Source organism: Cherax quadricarinatus, chromosome 13 (assembly GCF_038502225.1).
Source record: "Cherax quadricarinatus isolate ZL_2023a chromosome 13, ASM3850222v1, whole genome shotgun sequence".
NCBI classification, from domain to species: Eukaryota; Metazoa; Arthropoda; class Malacostraca; order Decapoda; family Parastacidae; genus Cherax; species Cherax quadricarinatus.
Window position 1 is genome coordinate 26,818,601 of NC_091304.1, and position 23,972 is coordinate 26,842,572.

General features: G+C 39.6%; 1 protein-coding gene across 1 annotated transcript in view; it reads left to right on the forward strand.

Moving 5' to 3' along the window:
* The window catches only part of RhoGAP102A (Rho GTPase activating protein at 102A), a gene marked incomplete at its 5' end in the record, with an annotated part of 146,625 nt that extends 125,131 nt beyond the window's left edge, over positions 1 to 21,494 (forward strand). Inside the window, 3 exon segments of the mRNA XM_053776684.2 lie at positions 13,358 to 13,477; positions 18,805 to 18,909; positions 19,444 to 21,494. Coding sequence (XP_053632659.2) covers positions 13,358 to 13,477; positions 18,805 to 18,909; positions 19,444 to 20,866 — 1,648 coding nt within the window.
* Positions 21,495 to 23,972: the final 2,478 nt, after the last annotated feature.

Consider the following 23,972-nt stretch of genomic DNA (forward strand, 5'->3'; position numbering starts at 1 on the left):
TAGAAGCTTTCTTGGGGCCCATGGTGACTTATTTTGCAGGTGCAATCACTAAAAACGCTGTGATAATATGAAATGTTCCGATTGTATGTTTGGATGGGACCGCGGTGGCTGGCTGGCTTGTAAACACTGGACACAAGTGGACGCGTCTCAGACGGAACGAATTGTGTTGGTCGAGTTTTTTAGCATTAGTCGAGGCAAAATTTTTGCGTTAAAATGTACCGCTAGTCGGACTTAACGTTAGACGATGCCATCGTTGGTCGAGGGTCCACTGTACAGTCCACTCATTACTTACCTTAAAATATTTGTAGTCTTAATGTAGGGTCAGGGGTGATTAAATGAGATAAAACGAATAAGTGAGAGAGAGAGAATGAGTACATGAGGGAGGACAGGTGCAGTGTTATGTAAACAAACCAGGCAAACGTAAGTTTTGTAAACAAACAAAGTGTACACATCTGGTTTTTCTACAAGTTACATTGTGTACAAGTTGTCTCTACATTGATACGGTAGAATATATAAAGAAGAACACTCTCATTCTCATGTAACACCATTTTTAGAAGAAATGACGCTCTGAGTGAAGACAATGGAAATAAGTCACTCTGACTTTTTTAGGTTATCCTAGGTTCTCTACACATATGCTGCTATGTAACTGTATTTGTGTATACCTGAATAAACTTACATACGAAAGGAATAATTTTCTACAGTTACCCCCAGTAACACATTTTCTCTTATGTCAGACTAGAGAAAATGTTATTCTTGCCATCGCTTGTACAAGTTATCTGGCTACGACCTCTCATATTTATGTTTATTTATTCTATTGTGAGGTGTATTTATCATCTTTATATGTTATGTATCATGTTTATTATATAATTTTGAAAAAAATGTCATGGATGGATTAATGAAAATGTGCATATTAACGTAATATACGACATTTAATGAGACTCGGTGATCATTATTATTATTATTATTATTATTTTTTTTTTTTTTTTTTTTTTTTTTTTTATCTGGCCGATTCCCACCAAGGCAGGGTGGCCCGAAAAAGAAAAACTTTCACCATCATTCACTCCATCACTGTCTTGCCAGAAGGGTGCTTTACACTACAGTTTTAAAACTGCAACATTAACACCCCTCCTTCAGAGTGCAGGCACTGTACTTCCCATCTCCAGGACTCAAGTCCGGCCTGCCGGTTTCAATGAACCCCTTCATAAATGTTACTTTGCTCACACTCCAACAGCACGTCAAGTATTAAAAACCATTTGTCTCCATTCACTCCTATCAAACACGCTCACGCATGCCTGCTGGAAGTCCAAACCCCTCGCACACAAAACCTCCTTTACCCCCTCCCTCCAACCTTTCCTAGGCCGACCCCTACCCCGCCTTCCTTCCACTACAGACTGATACACTCTTGAAGTTATTCTGTTTCGCTCCATTCTCTCCACATGTCCGAACCACCTCAACAACCCTTCCTCAGCCCTCTGGACAACAGTTTTGGTAATCCCGCACCTCCTCCTAACTTCCAAACTACGAATTCTCTGCATTATATTCACACCACACATTGTTCTCAGACATGACATCTCCACTGCCTCCAGCCTTCTCCTCGCTGCAACATTCATCACCCATGCTTCACACCCATATAAGAGCGTTGGTAAAACTATACTCTCATACATTCCCCTCTTTGCCTCCAAGGACAAAGTTCTTTGTCTCCACAGACTCCTAAGTGCACCACTCACCCTTTTCCCCTCATCAATTCTATGATTCACCTCATCTTTCATAGACCCATCCGCTGACACGTCCACTCCCAAATATCTGAATACATTCACCTCCTCCATACTCTCTCCCTCCAATCTGATATCCAATCTTTCATCACCTAATCTTTTTATCCTCATAACCTTACTCTTTCCTGTATTCACTTTCAATTTTCTTCTTTTGCACACCCTACCAAATTCATCCACCAATCTCTGCAACTTCTCTTCAGAATCTCCCAAGAGCACAGTGTCATCAGCAAAGAGCAACTGTGACAACTCCCACTTTATGTGTGATTCTTTATCTTTTAACTCCACGCCTCTTGCCAAGACCCTCGCATTTACTTCTCTTACAACCCCATCTATAAATATATTAAACAACCACGGTGACATCACACATCCTTGTCTAAGGCCTACTTTTACTGGGAAATAATTTCCCTCTTTCCTACATACTCTAACTTGAGCCTCACTATCCTCGTAAAAACTCTTCACTGCTTTCAGTAACCTACCTCCTACACCATACACCTGCAACATATCCCACATTATCCCCCTATCCACCCTGTCATACGCCTTTTCCAAATCCATAAATGCCACAAAGACCTCTTTAGCCTTATCTAAATACTGTTCACTTATATGTTTCACTGTAAACACCTGGTCCACACACCCCCTACCTTTCCTAAAGCCTCCTTGTTCATCTGCTATCCTATTCTCCGTCTTACTCTTAATTCTTTCAATAATAACTCTACCATACACTTTGCCAGGTATACTCAACAGACTTATCCCCCTATAATTTTTGCACTCTCTTTTATCCCCTTTGCCTTTATACAAAGAAACTATGCATGCTCTCTGCCAATCCCTAGGTACCTTACCCCCTTCCATACATTTATTAAATAATTGCACCAACCACTCCAAAACTATATCCCCACCTGCTTTTAGCATTTCTATCTTTATCCCATCAATCCCGGCTGCCTTACCCCTTTTCATTATACCTACTGCCTCACGAACTTCCCCCACACTCACAACTGGCTCTTCCTCACTCCTACAAGATGTTGTTCCTCCTTGCCCTATACACGAAATCACAGCTTCCCTATCTTCATCAACATTTAACAATTCCTCAAAATATTCCCTCCGTCTTCCCAATACCTCTAACTCTCCATTTAATAACTCTCCTCTCCTATTTTTAACTGACAAATCCATTTGTTCTCTAGGCTTTCTTAACTTGTTAATCTCACTCCAAAACTTTTTCTTATTTTCAACAAAATTTGTTGATAACATCTCACCCACTCTCTCATGTGCTCTCTTTTTACATTGCTTCACCACTCTCTTAACCTCTCTCTTTTTGTCCATATACTCTTCCCTCCTTTCATCACTTCTACCTTGTAAAAACTTCTCATATGCTAACTTTTTCTCCCTTACTACTCTCTTCACATCATCGTTCCACCAATCGCTCCTCTTCCCTCCCGCACCCACTTTCCTGTAACCACAAACTTCTGCTGAACACTCTAACACTACATTTTTAAACCTACCCCATACCTCTTCGACCCCATTGCCTATGCTCTCATTAGCCCATCTATCCTCCAATAGCTGTTTATATCTTACCCTAACTGCCTCCTCTTTTAGTTTATAAACCTTCACCTCTCTCTTTCCTGATGCTTCTATTCTCCTTGTATCCCATCTACCTTTTACTCTCAGTGTAGGTACAACTAGAAAGTGATCTGATATATCTGTGGCCCCTCTATAAACATGTACATCCTGAAGTCTACTCAACAGTCTTTTATCTACCAATACATAATCCAACAAACTACTGTCATTTCGCCCTACATCATATCTTGTATACTTATTTATCCTCTTTTTCTTAAAATATGTATTACCTATAACTAAACCCCTTTCTATACAAAGTTCAATCAAAGGGCTCCCATTATCGTTTACACCTGGCACCCCAAACTTACCTACCACACCCTCTCTAAAAGTTTCTCCTACTTTAGCATTCAGATCCCCTACCACAATTACTCTCTCACTTGGTTCAAAGGCTCCTATACATTCACTTAACATCTCCCAAAATCTCTCTCTCTCCTCTGCATTCCTCTCTTCTCCAGCTGCATACACTCTTATTATGACCCACTTCTCACATCCAACTTTTACTTTAATCCACATAATTCTTGAATTTACACATTCATATTATCTTTTCTCCTTCCATAACTGATCATTCAACATTACTGCTACCCCTTCCTTTGCTCTAACTCTCTCAGATACTCCAGATTTAATCCCATTTATTTCCCCCCACCGAAACTCTCCTACCCCCTTCAGCTTTGTTTCGCTTAGGGCCAGGACATCCAACTTCTTTTCATTCATAACATCAGCAATCATCTGTTTCTTGTCATCCGCACTACATCCACGCACATTTAAGCATCCCAGTTTTATAAAGTTTTTCTTCTTCTCTTTTTTAGTAAATGTCTACAGGAGAAGGGGTTACTAGCCCATTGCTCCCGGCATTTTAGTCGCCTCATACGACACGCATGGCTTACGGAGGAAAGATTCTTTTCCACTTCCCCATAGACAATAGAAGAAATAAAGAGGAACAAGAGCTATTTAGAAAAAGGAGAAAAACCTAGATGTATGTATATATATATGCATGTGCGTGTCTGTGAAGTGTGACCAAAGTGTAAGTAGGAGTAGCAAGATATCCCTGTTATCTAGCATGTTTATGAGACAGAAAAAAGAAACCAGCAATCCTACCATCATGCAAAACAGTTACAGGTTTCTGTTTCACAGTCATCTGGCAGGACGGTAGTACTTCCCTGGGTAGTTGCTGTCTACCAACCTACTATTATTATTATTATTATCATTTTTAATATGGCGTCATTTGTGCAAGTCGTCTGGCTACCACATCTCATATTTATTCAATTCAATTCAATTCAAGTTTATTCTCTATAATGGTTACAATGTGGAGTTTACAGGTTTTGGGTATTGTGTTGTGTACATGTTATAAAATACTAATTACAGAGGGGGCCGCTAGGACACCTAGCATGGCTAGGCATTTCGAGCAGACTTAGATTAATTCTTAATATTAAGTCCTTACAGAGTATAGTATTAAGGCTAAGTGACTACATCATAATTTTGAGTTTAGCAATGTGAATGCTTTTGTTTTGGCACAATACAAGGTGTCTATATTTGAGTAACATAGGCAAACTTATGACTAGTTAGGATTTATTATTTTAAGATTAAGATTAGTATTTCTGGGTTTATAGTCAGTGGGTGAGTGAGTGTAATTTTGAACCACCAGGTGGTTATCGTGTAGTTAGTTGTCAGGGTGGATCAGGGAGATAAGATGTTTTCTAACTGTAGTTTTGAAAGTGATGAATGTGTCTGCAGTTCTAGAGTTTTCAGGTAGGGTGTTCCAGATTTTAGGTCCTTTGAAATACATTGAATTTTTGTAAAGATTTAGTCGAACACGGGGAATGTCATAGAGATGTTTGTGTCTGGTGTTATGCCTGTGGATCCTGTCACAACTATCAAGAAAGTGTTTTAGGTCAAGGTTAATATTGGAATTTAAGGTCCTTTAGATACAGATTGCACAGTAGTAAGTGTGGATGTTCTGAACAGGGAGTAAGTTTAGATCTATGAAGAGTGGGGGGGTGTGTTGCCAGGGATGGGATTTAGCAATTATTCTTACTGCGGCTTTTTGTTGGGTTATTATTGGCTTTAGGTGTGTTGCTGCAGTTGAATCCCAAGCACAGATAGCATAGGTAAGGTATGGATATATAAGTGAATGGTATAGTGTGAGAAGGGCAGTTTGCGGCACGTAGTATCGTATCTTGGAGAGGATCCCCACCGTTTTGGATACTTTTTTTGTTATGTGTTGAATATGGGTGCTGAAATTTAGGTTGTTGTCGAGGTATAGGCCAAGGAATTTACCCTCATTATGTTTGGTAATTAGAGTGTTGTCGATCTTAATGTTAAGTTGCGCAACACCTGCTCTGCTGCCAAACATAATATAGTAGGTTTTGCCAGTGTTAAGTGTAAGTTTATTGGCTGTCATCCAAGTCGATATATTGAGCAGCTCCCCGTTAACAATGGTATTGAGGGTGGCAAGATTAGGGTGGGAGATGACATAAGTCGTGCCGTCAGCAAAGAGAATGGGTTTCAGGTGTTGGGATATGTTTGGAAGATCATTGATGTAAATGAGGAAGAGCAGGGGGTCCAAGGACACTTCCCTGTGGAACTCCAGTATCAAGTGGCTGTATTGATGAGGCTGTCTTTAATGGTGACATACTGATACCTATTAGAAAGGTAGGATTTAAAATATGCAAGCGCATGGCCTCTTTTACCATAGTGGTCAAGTTTGTGGAGTAGGATGCTGTGGTCTACTGTGTCAAACGCTTTTCTTAGGTCAATAAAAATTCCTAGCAGATATTCCTTATTTTCCAATGCTTTGTAAAGCAGGTCTAGTATTTTCATAATTGCATCATTAGTGCTTTTATTTTTCCTGAATCCAAATTGGCAGGGGCTGAGTATGTTTTGTGACGTTATAAATGAATATAGTCTCCTGTGCACGAGTTTCTCGAAGATTTTGGATAGCAATGGTAAGTTTGATATTGGCCTATAGTTGTTTAAATCTGTAGGGTCACCACCTTTATGTATTGGTGTAACCCTTGCTGTCTTGAGTAGTGTCGAGAAAGTGCTAGTTTCTAGTGACTTGTTAAAAAGTAATGTAATAGCACGTGAAAGGACATGGGCCGCTCGCTTGTACAATAATGGTGGGACGTGAGACAGATTCCCCGAGTTATTTTTAAGTGACTTTATGATCGCAGTGACTTCCGTGGGCTCAGTTGGTACAAGATAGAAGGAATTTGGGAAATTCCCATCTAGGTAGTCCCCAGCACGGGCATTGGTACGTGGGATTTTACTGGCGAGATTAGATCCTATGTTTGAGAAGAAGTCGTTTATCTTGTTAGCTGTGTCAGTGGGATGCAGTGGTGTTTCATGAGGTTTAGTTAGAACAATATTCTTGGTTTTCTTCAGTTTGTGGGTCCTCAGAATCTGGGAAAGTGTTTTCCAGGTCTTTTTTATATCTCCTCTTGTGTCAGTGAATCTGCTGGAGTAGTACAGTTGTTTGGCTTTCTTTATTAATTTGGTGAGAACTGTTGAATATTGTTTAAGAATATCTTTGTGTATTAAGCCCTGTCTATATTGCTTTTTATATTGGTGTTTCTTATCAATGGATTTCAGATTGCTGCTGGTTAGCCATGGGCAACCAAGCCATTTATTCGTGATCTGTTTCATTTTTATAGGGCAATGTTTGTTGTATAGTCTAAGTATTTTGTTAAGAAAAATGCCTGTCCAGTCGTCAATACCATTGGCATTGGAGAATTCTGTAGGCCAGTCAACAGTCTCTAGGTCTGCTGTGAAATTCCTTATTGAGGCCTCGTCATGGAGTCTAAATGAAACTTTGTTGTATTCGAGTGGTGGCTTACTAATGTTTGTTAAGAGGAAGGTTGGGTAGTGGTCAGTAGTGCTGTCTGTGATTATCCCTGATTTAAGGGGGGCTAGTATATTGGTCCATATGTGGTCTATTATGGTTGCACTTGTCTCAGTCAGCCTGGTTGGTTTAGTTATTGTTGGAATGAGAAGTGCATTGTTCATATTGTTGATGAAATCAGTTACAGTCTGATCATCTGGTAGGCCAAGGTTGATATTGAAGTCTCCAGCTAAGAGAAGGTGGTGCTTGTTCATTTGTCTGTTTGTTATTAGTGACTTTAGATTCTCACTGAAGTTTGGGATGTTTGTGTGGGGTATCCGGTATATGGCACCGACTGTTATAGGCGTCTTGAGGTTTTTTACAGTAAAATTAGCAAAAATGTATTCCCCATACTCATCACTAAAGCAATTAGTGCTAATACAAGATAGTTGGTTAGAGTAATAGATTGCAGTACCACCCCCAACTTGGTATGGTCTGCAGTTGTGGATTGCTGTGTATCCTGGTAGTGGGTAGATATCAATTGTGTCCTGCTTAAGCCAGGTCTCAGTAAGAATAATGCAGGAGAAGGGTGTCTTTAGTGACTCAAGGAGTGCCAGGAGGTCATCATAGTGTTTGCTTAAGGACCTGATGTTGTAGTTAAGAACTGATAGACTTTGAGCAGTGTTCAGGATAGTGCTGGCTTGTGATGCTGTGTAATGAAGGCAGTTACTTTCCAATAAGTTTTGATTGTGTGTTAGATTATGGAGGTTTAGATCAGGGTCAACGTGATCATTCATCTTTTAGGTTTAAATAGTGGTTGTTTATATCCTGTATTATGTGGTGAGTTCTAATGCTGATTTCTGTAGTGGTGGGAGGTTTGGATCAGTATACCGCTAAAGCACTTTGGTCATATAGAGTATAGTCACTAATAAACATAATGAAATTTATATTGTCTGTGTGTTGTGCTAGAATGAGCTAAAGTACAACTAGGTATAAACTAATACTAAAAAAAAAAAAAAAAAAAAATACAAGTGGCACCAGACTCACTCTTGTAATTGCACTAAGGTCTAATACAATGAATTTATTGTTGTCTATGTATTGAGCTAGAATGAGCTAAAGTACAACTAGGTATAGTTAGTTTAGGTGTTGTCTAAGTATTGAGCTAGAATGAGCTAAAGTACAACTAGGTATAAACTTATAATATAAAAATACAAATTAAAATGGTGCTTGCAATTGCACTAGGGTCTGATATAGGTTGTCAACAAGATCAAGAGTATAACTAGATTTAAATTGACAAAATAAAATTCACAAATTAAAGTACCAAAAGTAAAAAATAACAATGGTTATAATATGATAGTAAGATGGCAGACAGGTACACAGGTACACAAGTACACAGGTACACAGGTACACAGGTACACAGGTACAAAGGATAATATAAAGGTTGGAATTGAATATACAAACTTGAAAATTTGGCAACAAAATGTTATGAAAAGTATAAAATAATGATTAATGTACAAAAGTAAAATTGACTGGTAGTAAATATGGTGTTTAATAAAATTTTAGTAAGTAATAATGATTACTTGAGTCCTGGAGATGGGAAGTACAGTGCCTGCACTCTGAAGGAGGGGTGTTAATGTTGCAGTTTAAAAACTGTAGTGTAAAGCACCCTTCTGGCAAGACAGTGATGGAGTGAATGATGGTGAAAGTTTTTCTTTTTCGGGCCACCCTGCCTTGGTGGGAATCGGCCAGTGTGATAATAATAATAAAAAATAATGATTACAAAAAAAGATTAATTAGCAAAAAAAAAAAAAGTGAAAAAGTAATGTTTATTTCAAGTATTAAATTTTAAGAACAGTTAATTGGATTCAATATTGCACTGGTAGTTATACTAGAGGTTATTTGGCAGTACAAGGTAATTAGGAGTGCTCTAAGATAGTAAATGTGGTATTAAAACAGGTTATGGTAATTAGACAAATAATGGTAATTAAATGATGTCAAAAATGTTAAGAGTAAATTGTATTGATAGTAAAAATAGTAATTATTAATTTTAGTAAGTAATATCAATTAATAGTATTTAAAAAAATATGAGGTAGTAATATGAACAGAGAAAGTATCAATTCAGCTAATATTTAAGCAAACAATAGTAAATAAGAAAATTACATAAGGTGACTTATGCTCACTAGTAAAATCACATAATGAGGTAGTTGATTATTTAATTACTAAGAGATTGTACTATGAAATTTGAACAATAATAGAGCAAAACATTCACTACACTACATAGGCTTTTAAGTTGGACATTGTTTAGTTATTCTCTGTAAGATTAGTATTCCTGAGAAATCGTGATAGATCATTCTCATTCGTGATTGTGTACAGTTGAACTCCATTCGTTTTCCTAACTAGAATTTTCCCATCCCGTGTGAAGCATTGGTGTATTGTGTCATTATTCTCCCGCTTAAGTTTTCTGACTCTATACAGGAGGTTCTGACGTTTTTTGGTAAGACACTCGTTTATGTATACCTCTTTCTTTACTTTAATAGATGCAATTATTAAGTCTTTTTTCCTGTCATGTGAGTGGAATCTAAGCATAACACTTTTTCTACCATGGGATCCTAGTAACCTGGCTTTCTTTATTTCTGACTCTGGTACTGTAACTTTTGCTTGGTCCTTTATGATCTGGAGAGTAATTTCTTTACTGTTTGTTTGGTTCATATCACTGGGAAAAAGTGGACTGTTAACTATTACTGCGTCCGATAGTTTATCTTGTTCAATTTTATCTTCTTGGAGTGCAAAGTAGTCACTGAACTGGTTATCGAAGTTGTTCTTCCATTCGTTTACTGCTTCTTCAACCTTTGTATTAAGAGATATTATTTGTTCTGCATTGCTATCTATGACTGTTTGGATGGTCTTGCCACAGTTAGTCATTCCTGGTGTTGATAACTTTTGTTCAAGACTGAGGATTTTGTTCTCGAGTTGTGTCATCCTGGTGTCTTGTTTTGTTAGCGTCTCTCGAAGATTCATATTTTCAATAACTAAGGTGGAGATGCATGACTTTAGGGTATCTGGATCGTTGGTCATACCTGAGAGACTACTTGGTAGGTTGAATCCGGGGAAGAGAGGGGTGGATGAGCTGGTGGCAGCCATGTTTGTTGTTATTGTTGTGGTGTCGCCCTGAGCGGTGGTGAGAGGGGTGGTAGCTGGGCCGGCGTCCTCCTGGCTACACTTGTTGAATAGTTGATTTTTTGGTGTTTTCTTGCTGGCCTTGGTGCTGTTTCCTCTGAGATTGCGCCTCATAATACTACAGGAATTGTTGTAGTTAAGAAGTTGTAGTTATACAAAGCTTAGGGTTACGTTGTTCGGCTGGCAGTGGGGTGTTGCTTTGGGTTTGATCTCTATTATTTTCGATTTGCAGGTTTCACTGTTGGTAATCTTTGGTCATTTTGCGTGCTACGTTGGGTAGTGCAGTTTTGCTTGTAACTAGGTCATCATAGGAGCATTGGTGGCTCTGATAGTTGGAGAAAAGTACGGAGCTTGGAGGTCGCTGCTGTTGCTGCCACTGGGTGAAGTTTATTTATTCTACTGTGGGGTGTATTTATCATCTTTATACATTATGCATCTTGTTTATTATATAATTTTGAAAAAACATCATAGACGGACTAATGAAAATGTGTATATTAACTTAATATACGACATTTAAATGAGACTCAGTGATTATTATTATCATTACTAATATGATGTCTCTAGATATAAGACACTCTTATTGATTTTAATGTGTACCTGCATGCCAGCACAGTGTGTAAGTTTATTTAGGTACAGGTATACACAAGTATAATTATCAGAGTATATATAAAATATGAAATAACTTTTAAAAACACTTGAAATTTTGGAGTTTCCAGACATAATGAAGAGACTTAGTGCTTATGGATCTCACAGAGAATGTAAACAAACTGGGTTGGGCGCGGTGACCGTATTCGAAAGTCAGGTGGGGGGAGCCGTATAACGAGTTTTGGTCATAATTTGAAATGACTGTATTAGTGGAACGCCGTAAAGCGGGGCCCTACTGCACGTCCGAAACACTGGCTTGTAAGACGTATATATACGATCGAAACAGTCAAAGGGTTAATATTGCAAAATTAACTGATGGTTTTTGTTATACCGTGTCTCATTTTCATATAAGATTCGTCATCCTGACTGGTCAAAGACCAGGTCATAGTTAGTGAATGGAGGGAGGAACTTCCACCACCCCCTTTATGCTGAGGGTCCCACATGAGTTTAGCATTTTATAAGATACAGTCAGTCATTGTCTTATACTGTAGAGTACTGTACTGTATTTTCTTCTAAAGTTTCCACAACTCTGTATGAATATAAGTGATTTTGTGATACATGGTGTAGCAACTACGGTCCACTTGTTACTTGAAGTCACTACTAGTGTTGGCTCCCTTAATATTATTCTCTTTCTCACTTTTTACTTTTTTTCATATGGTTCAGATATTCTGTTTTGTTAAGTAATTTGGCCCAAGTTGTAATATATGTAACTCCAGATTAATGGTTTTTTTTTTTTCATGTATGGGTCTTATGTCCTCTTAGCACTCATTAACATTGTAATGTTCTATCACTCTGTCAACTACATCTGTAGTTTAATACTAGACAGATGTAGAAAAAATTATGTTAATTGAAGAGCTTGCAATGTGAATTTCAGAATTCATATGCTTACAAAAATTTTTGGGGAGTACAGTGGACCCCCGGTTAACGATATTTTTTCACTCCATAAGTATGTTCAGGTGCCAGTACTGACCGAATTTATTTCCATAAGGAATATTGTGAAGTAGATTAGTCCATTTCAGACCCCCAAACATACACGTACAAACGCACTTACATAAATACACTAACATAATTGGTCGCATTCGGAGGTAATCGTTATGCGGGGGTCCACTGTATTAGTAAGACAGGAGTGACTGTTGCAGCTCATTAGTGGCTGTTTTGAAACCTCATTCATTCACTGATAATTTATTAAGTTTTCATAATCTATGTACAGGTTGTGCATTATATTTCATACACATGTATCTTGGTCCCAGCTTTGAGCTGGATAGTTTCACATAGTACAGTTTGGACTATTCTTCCCAAGCTTGATTTTAAACATAAGATAGTTTTTAATTTTTCTCTTATGTACTAACATGTAAGATGATACTAAGTGCAGGGAGCAGGGACGACTTTATTATTACAATGTTCCATCTTGGTGGAAGCTGTAGCAAGTACAGTGGTACCCTGAGTTTTGGCCATATTTCGTTCCAGAAGGCTGTTAGAGTGCAGTTGCCAAAAGAATTTGTTCCCATAAGGAATAATGTAAATTAGATTAGTCCATTTCAGACCCCTAAAAGTACACTTAGAATAATACACTTACATAATTGTTTGAGTTGGGAGCTGTACAAAACTCGGGGGTACCACTGTACACAGAAAACATGAGAACGATATTTCTTTATAGATGAGATAGGTGCAACAGTTTGGTATCTTTATTGATGGAACATTTACTCACCATCTTAGTACCCTCAGTAATCATCTTACCATCTTAGTACCTTCAGTAATCATCTTACTCACCATCTTAGTACCATCACCCTGGGCACATCTTTTACCTACCATACTGTCCCTCACTCGCTAATATTATTATATTTAAGAAAACACTCAATCCATATTGGTCATACAGTTCCTGGAGGAATGGAAAGCAGTCAGATTTGATCCAAGGAAAGTAAGAACAGATCCAGTTCCTGGCATCAAGAGCCTCACCCCCCTAACCTCCCCTCACCTGCCCTCACTTCTATGCACCATCTCATTCACTATTTTTTCTTCATTACCTCATATACGTACTTATTAAAATTATTCCTCTCTTCTCTTACCTTCTCATTCTACATTTTATCTCATGTTTTTATCCTCGTTGCTGCATTCCTCCACTGACATAAATCTCTTGTTTTTTCCACTGTGCTTTAGTTTGTCCGAAATGCTCTGCATAATTATGGGTTTTCTGCATGCACAACTAAATGTCACCCATCTCTGTACAAACATTGTATCATGCTGAAATAAAATTATTAGAATTATTATTATTATTATATAATCTCACTCCACTGGCTGGTGCATGAGCTAACATACCTTGCACGGCTCTCCCTGGCAGGCAGGACCTGGAGGTGGACACAAGCAGCAGTGTGTTCGAGGGCAGTGAGTGTTCATCGTCACTGCCCCGCTCTCCAACTGACGCCACTCACCACCATGACTTTGATCGGTCAGTTATATGGTAAAATTTTGACACTTTTTTATTCTAGGCTATACCATTATTTACAGTGGACCCCCGCCTTATGATATTAATCTGTTCCTGAGAGCCGAAATTACCGTTAGCCGAATTAATTTTCCCACTAAGAAGTAATGGAAATCAAATTAATCCGTTCCTGACACCCCAAAGTATGAAAAAAAAAAATTTTACCACATGAAATATTAATTTTAATACACACAAACTGAAGAAGACATGCACAATTACTATTCTACTAAGAATAGAATACATGACACTTACCTTTATTGAAGATCTGATGATGATTGATGGGATGGGAGGAGGGGAGAGTGTGGAAGTTATTGTTTAGAAGGGAATCCCCTTCCATTAGGACTTGAGGTAGCAAGTCCTTTTCCGGGGTTACTTCCCTTCTTCTTTTAATGCCACTAGGACCAGCTTGAGAGTCACTGGACCTCTGCCGCACAACAAATTTGTCCATAGAGCTCTGTACCTCCTGTTCCTTTAAGATGTTCCTAAAATGGGCCATAACACTGTCATTGTACAGGTTGCCAACACGGCTTGCAGTAGCTGTGTCAGGGTGATTTTCATCTGTAAAGGTTTGCAGTTCAACCCACTTTCCACACATTTCCTTAATCTCTTTTTTCAATTCCATACTATTTCTCACCCTTTTTACCACAGGGATGGCACTAGAAGCTTTCTTGGGGTCCATGGTGACTTATTTTGCAGTTACAAGCAGTAAAAACACTGCGATAATGTGAAATGTACCGAATGTATGCGTAGATGCGACCGCACTGGCTGGCTTGTAAACACTGGCGCTGAGGCCACACATGGGACGCATCCCAGATGAATCATGTAAGGCGAGTTCTTTATCGTGAGGCGAGGCAAAATTTTTGCTTTCAAATGCTTCGTATGGCGGATTTAACGTAACGCGATGCGTTCGTAAGGTGGGGGTCCACTGTATTTACTGATACAGATTTTAATTCCCCAATTATTTTTTAATTTAAATCTTTTAAAATTTCTTGTTTTTAAATATGGAAGTCAAATATAAATTACAGTATTAGATTTGAAATCTTTATCCAAAAACATTGTAAATTATGTTATGCATAATTTTGAGAATATGTCGGAAAATTGTAGATATGCAGTACAGTGGTACCTCGAGTTTCGTACAGCTCCCAACTCCAACAATTATTTAAGTGTATTATTGTAAATGCTTTTGTAAGTGTATTTTTGGGGTTTGAAACAGACTAATGTAATTTACATTATTCATTATGGGAACAAATTCGTTCGGTAACGACACTCGAACAGCCTTATGGAACGAATTATAGCCGAAACTTTGGGTACCACTGTAAACTGTTACAAAGACACATCTTCTTTCAACAAACCGGCTGTATCCCACTGAGGAAGGGTAGCCCAAAAGGAAAAACAAAAGCTTCTCCTTTTAAATTTAGTAATACAGTGGACCCTCAGTTAACGCCTGCATCGTATAGCACCAGAATCAGATAGCGCCTCACTTTCGCGTAAAAAAATTGGCTCGGATAACACCTAAAAACTCGGTTAGGAGCTTTTGTCCCGAACATGTCTGCACGGTGCCCTGAGCGGGCCTGGCCAGTCACCCCGTGTACCAGCCAGTGTGCCATTGTTTACAAGCCACTGAGGACAGTTCCATGCATACATGCGATATATTTTGTATTCATTGTTTTTAGTGCTTGTAACTGCTAAATAAGCCACCAGGGGCCCAAAGAAAGCTTCTAGTGCCAACCCTGTGGTAAAAAGGGTGAGGTGTACTATTGAATTGAAAAAGGAGATAATAGAAAAGTATGAGAGTGGAGTGCGTATCTCGGAGTTGGAAAAGTTATACAACAAACCCCATTCAACCATCACTACTATCTTGCGCAACAAAAAGGCAATCAAGGAAGCTGTTGTTGCAAAAGGTGCAAGTGTGATTACAAAACAGAGATTGCAATTACTCGAAGATGTGGAGAGACTGTTGTTGGTGTGGATAAACAAGAAATAATTATCAGGAGATAGTGTTTCACAGTCAGTCATATGTGAAAAGGCAAGGCAGTTGCATGAGGATCTCATTAAGAAAATGGTTCCAAATAGTGCTGCTGTTGATGAATTTAAGGCCAGCAAAGGCTGGTTTGAGAGATTTAAGAATCGTAGTGGCATACACAGTGTGATAGGGCATGGTGAGGCTGCCAGTTCTAACAAAAAAGTGGCTGAAAAATATGTGCAGGACTTTAAGGAGTACATAGACACTGAAAAATTAAAACCCCAGCAAGTGTTTAATTGTGACAAAACAGGCCTGTTTTGGAAGAAAATGCCAAACAGGACCTACACTACTCAGGAGGAAGAGGCACTCCCAGGATACAAGCCTATGAAAGACAGGCTAACTCTAATGTTGTGTAGTAATGCTAGTGGGGATTGCAAAGTGAAGCCTTTACTCATGTATCACTCTGAAACTCCCAGAGTGTTCAAGAAAAACAGTATCATCAAGACTAAATTGTGTGTGATGTGGAGAGCAAACAGTAAGGCATGGGTCACTAAATACATGTTTATTGACTGGTTCTATGACGTGTTTGGCCCCACTGTGAAGCAGTACCTCCTGGAAAATGAATTGGAACTCAAGTGCCTCCTGGTAATGGACAATGCTCCTGCTCATCCTCATGACTTGCAAGAGCAAATTGCGAGGGAGTTGAGCTTCATCAAAGTGAGGTTCTTGCCTCCTAATACCGCTCCTCTCCTCCAGTCCATGGACCAGCAGGTCATTTCAAATTTCAAAAAACTGTACACCAAAGCAGTGTTTCAAAAGTGCTTTGAAGTGACGCCAGACACTGAATTGACCCTAAGAGAGTTCTGGAAAGATCACTTGCATAAGCCATATAGGTTAGGCTTGGGAGGGAGTAACTAACAGGACCTTGAACTCTGCTTGGAGAAAACTGTGGCCACAGTGTGTACAAGAGAGGGATTTTGAAGGGTTTGGGGCTGACCCTAAGGGGCCTATGCCAGTTGTGGAATCTATTGTGGCATTGGGGTTGGAGGTTAGTGATGAGGATGTGGAAGCAACAGCAACAGACCAAAGCTCAGGGATTTCCTTCAGAGGAGGAGGAAGAGAGACTGAGGAAGTTGCCTTCGTCAAAGATTAACCCTTAAACGGTCCAAACGTATATATACGTTTTTTCAACATCTGAAAGTATGTAAAAAATGTAGATCTTTTTTGGTTTACATTTGAAAACGTGTAAAAAAAACTTTTATCTACATTATTTTTTTGTTATATTTGAAAATATTTAAAAAAAAGTAGATCTACTTTTGTAGCACTATGAATTTGAACGTCGATCTGTTTGGACCGTTTAAGGGTTAAGGAAATGTGTACAATGTTTACAAAAGTGCAAGCATTTATGGATGAATATTATACTGACACAGCTGTTGCAAGCTGTATTGGCAACTTGTACAATGACACTCTTGTGGCCCATTTTAAGGAAATCTTAAAAAGGGATGCTAGAAACAGAGCTCTCTGGACAGATATTTTGCGCGACAGGGGTCCAGTGACTCTCAAGCTGGACCTAGTGGCATTAAAAATCCAAGAAGGGAGGTAACCCCAGAAAAGGACTTGTTACCTGAAGTCTTTATGGAAGGGGATTCCCCTTCCAAACAATAGAACACCTGCATCATCTGCCCTCCTACTGTCTCATCACTCATCAACAATGCCACAGTAAAGGTAAGTGTCATTTCAGCTATGTTTATTGTGCATGTAACATTGTTTTCTGTGTAGGGAAATGTATATCTCATGTAAAAAAAAATTATTTTGTTAAATACTTTTTGCTGTTTGGAATGGATTAATTGGATTTCCATTATTTCTTATGGGGAAAATTAATTCGGTTAAAAGCTAAATCAGTTAAAGTCTAGCTCTCTGGAACGGATTGAAGGCATTAACTGAGGGTCCACTATATATACAGGGGAAAGGATTACTAGCCCCTTGCTCCCAGCATTTTAGTCGCCTCTCACGACACGCTTGGGCAAAGACATATATCATCTATTTTTTTAAATATTTTCCATGTAGGAACTTGCCTAAAAGAGTTGCTTGTTTGTCTTACTCATTCTGGCAACAGTTTTTGTCCCTCCCACCTCCTTCCCTTCCTCCCTCATCCTCTGGTGTGCACGTCAACTCACACACTGAAGGACCAGTGTTTGATCCTTGGATGAGGATTAAAGCTTTGTTTGGTCATGTTTCTTTACACCTGTTGCTCGTTTCCTGGGTATTAGTTGACTGGTGAGGATTGCATCCTGGGGGGGGGGCAATATTGAGGTAGCTCAGAGGAAATAAGCCAGACAGTTTAATGACAGTGGCTTTACTGGGTTACTAATGTTACCTCTGGGTTTATAATTTGAACAGAATCTTTTACAGCAATGATTGAAAAAATATCTAGGCACATTAATTTCAGATTTCATTTGTTGTATTGGTGTAGGGTACCTGTGATATACCAATGACCACTTTCAAGGACTCTTCTACCCCTGCAGTCCTGCCTGATACCAGGCTTCCCTCTTGACCACCTGGTCACTCAGACTGTTTGTGTTAGCTTCCAACAGGCCCACATGGCCATCGCAACCTTCGTAACTCAGTACTTGTTGCAGATGTCTGTCTTCTGCTTGAAAACTTCTATCCTCCTTCCAACAGTATCTCAAGATATTTGTTGGTAATATGCTGCAAAACCTCGCATCATGAATGTTGACACTGTCAGCATGTTTTTTTTTTTATTTGTCAGTTTTTCAATTCATACTATTAAGGAAAGTGATTAATTTTTCCTAAAATGTTTGCAAATAAGACACATGAGCAACACATGATGTCTAATTTATCAACTTGTCAGGTCTCAGAACCATTTATCTACACAAAATGTTTACATTTTAATGGTGGTTATGTGACACTGGTGCAGTACAGCCAGGTTTTGACACAGCTAGTTTGTTCAGGTGAGTGTGGCAGTGTTTTCACTTAACACCCATGAACATTAAAGTGAATTGCTTCATATTTAGTATGCTGCCTTCACAAATAAGAGTGGTGGAACAGTTGAATAGATTAAGAGATGAGGTAGTTCTACAGTCATCAGAAATGGATCAAATATATGATGGATTGATACCAAATATTTAACTACACATTGTGCTGGTCACTAAATCATGTTAGTGACTGTTACGACTGCTTAATTTTGTATTAAATATGCACTAAATCCTATGCTATATACAAAGGCTTTATTATGAATTTGCTATATGATCCTTCAGGTTTACCACTTAACTTTATGATGATAATAATAATAATAATAATTATAATGAATTGGTCACTACAGGTTGCGCATGAGCATGGAGGAGAATGAGGGTCTACAAATGCGACGGCGAGAGGAAGTGGTCCATGAGGGAGCTGCTGTCGTTGTTGTTGAGCAGTCCAGTAGAAGGTGAATAACCGTTGAAGATGTTGGTGGTGGTGGCAGCTGCGGCAGTGGGGGTGGTGGTGGCGGTGGCAGCAGTGATGATGGTGGTAGCAGCAGTGGTGATGGTGGTGGCAGTAGTGATGGTGGTGATGGTTTTAAGGATAGATGTGGTAATGCCAAAGATCACATGAATCTAGGTTGTTGTTTGTGATGGTAATAGTTGTTGGTCAGATGGTACTATATGTCAGTTGCAGGTAGTAATTGTGGTGATAATGAGTTCTAGTGGTGCTAGCAATTAGCAGTGATTATAGGTGGTTGTGGTAGTTGTCTTTTCTTTTTTACTTTCATGTACAAAGTTATTTTTAATCTAGTCAAATATTTGCAATTGAAATATATGCAGTACATTATATAGTCTAGCTTAAAAAAAGTTAATTGCCCCTCACTGCAACTCTCAGTTAACACAATTACTATTACTAATATTTTGCATTTTGTAAGTTTTTAACAATTTGAGTAAAGGATAGAAGAATAATGAGAGATAAATGTCTGAGGCCTTTACAGACAGCGCACTGATGAAGAGGAGGATGGCAGGGGTGCCTGGCATGACAAGGCTCTCGGGGAGGCACCTGCAACTTCGGGCAGCGAGGAGCGAGGCTGGTTCAGAAAACGTGATAAGAGCTCTTCACGTGAGCGGGACCGCACTAGTGAAGAGCGCCAATCAGAAAAATCTCGGTGGTTCAGGAAGAGAGATAAGAGTTCACCTCGAGGCTCTGAAGACAGGAATGTCCGACGTGAAGAGTGTGAGCGGCGACAGCGCGAAAAGGCAAAAAGCAGAGAAGCTTTAGCTACAGTAGCTGATAGAAGACGAGAAGGGGACACATTAGGAAAAGGTGGAATAGTATCAGTGGAGAAAGGGGAGAAAGTGGGGCCAGGAGTGTCAAGGGAGGGGGAAGATGACTGGGTGGAACACTGCACAAATGAACACACAAGTACTCAGGAACAATTACGTGTTCCTGAACCCACAGTGCGCAGGTTATCATCGCCAGAAATTGACAATTCTGGAGTGATAACTGCTTCTTTACGTATCCCAGTTCCCTTAGGTCAAGGGGGTCCTTTATCCTTCACACAAGACACTGAAATTCCATATATTGAAGATGAAGACAAAAAAAATCGCCATAGATCTTCTCCATATAAAGCGAGTAGATCTCCACGTAGCGACGTAACTCGTCAACGATCGGGCAGCAGTGACTCTTACCTTGGGCAGCCCATCACTGGCACTATGAGCTTCCAGCCTCTCACCAAGAAGAGCGGGGATAAACAGAGCCATGACTCTGTGCTTTCATCATCCTCTGCTGATGTATTCACGTTGTCACCATCTCCTCGTAACACTCCACTTTCTGATCTTTATGCTTCAGGCACATCGTCTCCACTAAGTAGACCAGGCTCACCCCCTCATTGGCTCAGTCCAGATTCTGGAACACCAGGTCTCTCCCCTCCAAACTCTCCACCTCTACAACCAAAACGTAGAGGTGATATGCGGAACAATCCTCTCTCACATTCAGTCACTCATACCTTTGGCTCAAAACCTCCAGCCACACCATCAAAAACCAAAATTTCCCCAGTGGTTGCTTCACAAGGTCTTTTTCCAATAGGACGCTCTAAAACAGCAGACAGCATTAAAGTGGAACTTAGCCAGAGCGTCACAAGAGTTATCAGCCCTGATTCTGGTGAAAGTGGGGCAGGTAGTCGGCGGAGTAGTCGAGGGGAAGAGGCATCTCGTGAGAGCAGGGCACAAAAAGAGCCTGGAGGTCGTCGCTACATTCGCCGAAGATATACAGGAGAGCGTCACGTGACTGGTCATCTGCCTGACCTGAGTAGTGCAACTGCGATTGATGCTCAACCTTCTGGGGAAGGTCAGACTCAGCTCTGGAAGCGTTGGGAAATCATTGCATCTGACCCAACAGAGCCAGAAACATTTGTATAGCCATGGTGAATCCCTATGGCTTGTAGAGGTACATAAAACTCACAGGTAATGCATCACTGCCTATGCCACCCATAGATATTACTCAGCTGATGAATCCTCATTACCATCTAGTCATATATGAGTACATTTTCCAGGGTGATGGCGAGATAAATCTTTGCAGAAAAAAATGGAAAATGCACATGGGGAAACAAAACATATAGAATTACCAATATTCTACACATAATGTGCAGAACTTCCAGTGTTCTACACATAACAGACATCCAGGAACTGATCTAGTCATAAATTTAGTGTGTGGAAAGTGAGTGTTGGCAGACTCTCATGCAAATCATACTACTAGTAACATCTGTGAGGGTCAGTGTATATACTGTATGTGAGGATATTGTAGCCATGTGCAGATACAGTACTATATATGTGCAAATACTGTACTTATGTGCCTACACTGTACTGCAGTGCACTTACTGTAATTGTGTAAAAGTTTAATATTACATTGTGAGAAGTGTCAAGTGACATTAATTGTCAGCTGTGATGTTTGTCAAGAAAGTTGTCAAGTATGTAAGTAACTTTTGTGAGAACTTTTATATAAAACAAATGTACAATACAAAGAACAATAATATATTTCTGATGGTAAGATTGTTTCAATTACCCATGAGCTACATATATCAAAATACAAGACAGTTCCATAGTCCTTGAGAGAAGACTGGTTTGTGAATGACATTGACACGCCAACCAATGTTGACACACCAACCAATGTTGACACACCAACTAATGTTGACACACCAAACAACGTTGACACACCAACCAATGTTGACACACCAACCACTGTTGACACACCAACCATTGTTGACACACCAACATGCACCTCTCAGTACCTAACACTAAAACTCATCACCTAATACTGTACAACTCATCACCTAACAATACGCAACTCATCACCTAACATGTACAACTCATCACCTAATACTGTACAACTCATTACCTAACACTGTACAACCCATCACCTAATACTGTACAACTCATCACCTAATACAGTGGACCTCCGACGTACAATGTCCCCAACCTACGTTAAAACTGACCTACGATGCTTTTCAGCGTTAAAATTCGACCCCGACGTACATTGAAAAACTCGACCTACAGCATTCGTCCAGTACGTGTCCACTTGTCTGTCCGCCTGAGCGCGCCTCAGATGGCCTGCCTTCAGTTAGTGTGCCAATGTTTACAAGCCAAAGCGGTCGCTCCCAAGCATACATTCAGAATATTTTGTATTATTCCATTGTTTTAGTCTTCTAACTGCTAAATAAGCCACCATGAGCCCAAAGAAAGCTTCTAGTGCCAACCTTGTGGTAAAAAGGGGGAAGAAATACATGTATTATCGAAATACTATCGTACCATGGTCAGCTGCTGCTGCTGCTGCTGTTGCTGCTGCTGTAGCACCATTGTAGGTGTGGCTTATCGAGAATACCAAGAAATAATTAACCCCAGAGGGTTAACCGCCCAGGATAACCCAAGAAAGTCGGTGTGTCATCGAGGACTGTCTAACTTATTTCCATTGGTGTCCTTAATCTTGTCTCCCAGGATGCAACCCACACCAATCGACTAACACTGACATGAACAGGAAAAAATGCCTGGAACTAGTGCTCATATTGGTGAATTTAAGGTCAGCAAAGGTTGGTTTGAGAGATTTAAGAATCGTAGTGGCATACACAGTGTGATAAGGCCTGTTCTGGAAGAAAATGCCAAACAGGACCTGCATTACTCAGGAGGAAAAGGCACTCCCAGGACACTGTGTCTCATCGGTCATTGCTCCAGCTTCAATAAAGGTAAGTGTCATTTATTCTTCATTTAGTAGAGTAGTACATGTGGTAAACGTAATGTGGTAAAAAAAATTTTTCATGCTTTTGGGTGTCTTGCACGGATTCATTTGTTTTCCATTATTTCTTATGGGGAAAATTAATTCAAGCTACGATCATTTCATCATACAATGAGCTCTCAGGAACGGATTAATATCATAAGTCGGGGGTCCACTGTACTGCGCAACTCATCACCTAACACTGTACAACTCATCACCTAACACTACAACTCATCATCTAACACTGTACAACTCATCATCAAACACTATTCAACACATGAGGGGAAGGTGTCAACGCTACTCAATGGGCTTTTAATCTGTAGACCTACAACTACCTTCATTTTCCTTGGATCAAACATGATTACTTTTCATACCCAACATACTGTAGCATACAGTGTTACCACCGTCACCACCACTATAACAGTATTAGCACCGCTACCACCACTATAACAGTGTTAACACCGTCACCACCACTATAACAGTGTTAACACCGTCACCACCACTATAACAGTATTAGCACCATCACCACCACTATAACAATGTTAACACTGTCACCACCACTATAACAGTGTTAACACCGTCACCACCACTATAACTGTTAACACCGTCACCACCACTATAACAGCATTAACACCGTCACCACCACTGTAACAGTGTTAACACCATCACCACCACTATAACAGTGTTAACACCGTCATCACCACTATAACTGTTAACACCATCACCAGCACTATAACAGCATTAACACCATCACCACCACTATAACAGTGTTACCACCATCATCACCACTATAACAGTGTTACCACTGTCATCACCACTATAACAGTGTTACCACCGTCACCACCACTATAACAGTGTTAACACCGTCACCACCACTATAACAGTGTTACCACCGTCACCACCACTGTAACAGTGTTAGCACCGTCACAATCACTATAACAGTGTTAACACTGTCACCACCACTATAACAATATTAACATCGTCACCACCAATATAACAATGTTAACATCGTCACCACCACTATAAGAATATTAACATCGTCACCACCAATATAACAATGTTAACATCGTCACCTCCAATATAACAATGTTAACATCATCACCACCACTATAACAGTGTTAACATCATCACCACCACTATAACAATGTTAACATCGTCACCACCAATATAACAATGTTAACATCGTCACCTCCAATATAACAATGTTAACATCATCACCACCACTATAACAGTGTTAACATCATCACCACCACTATAACA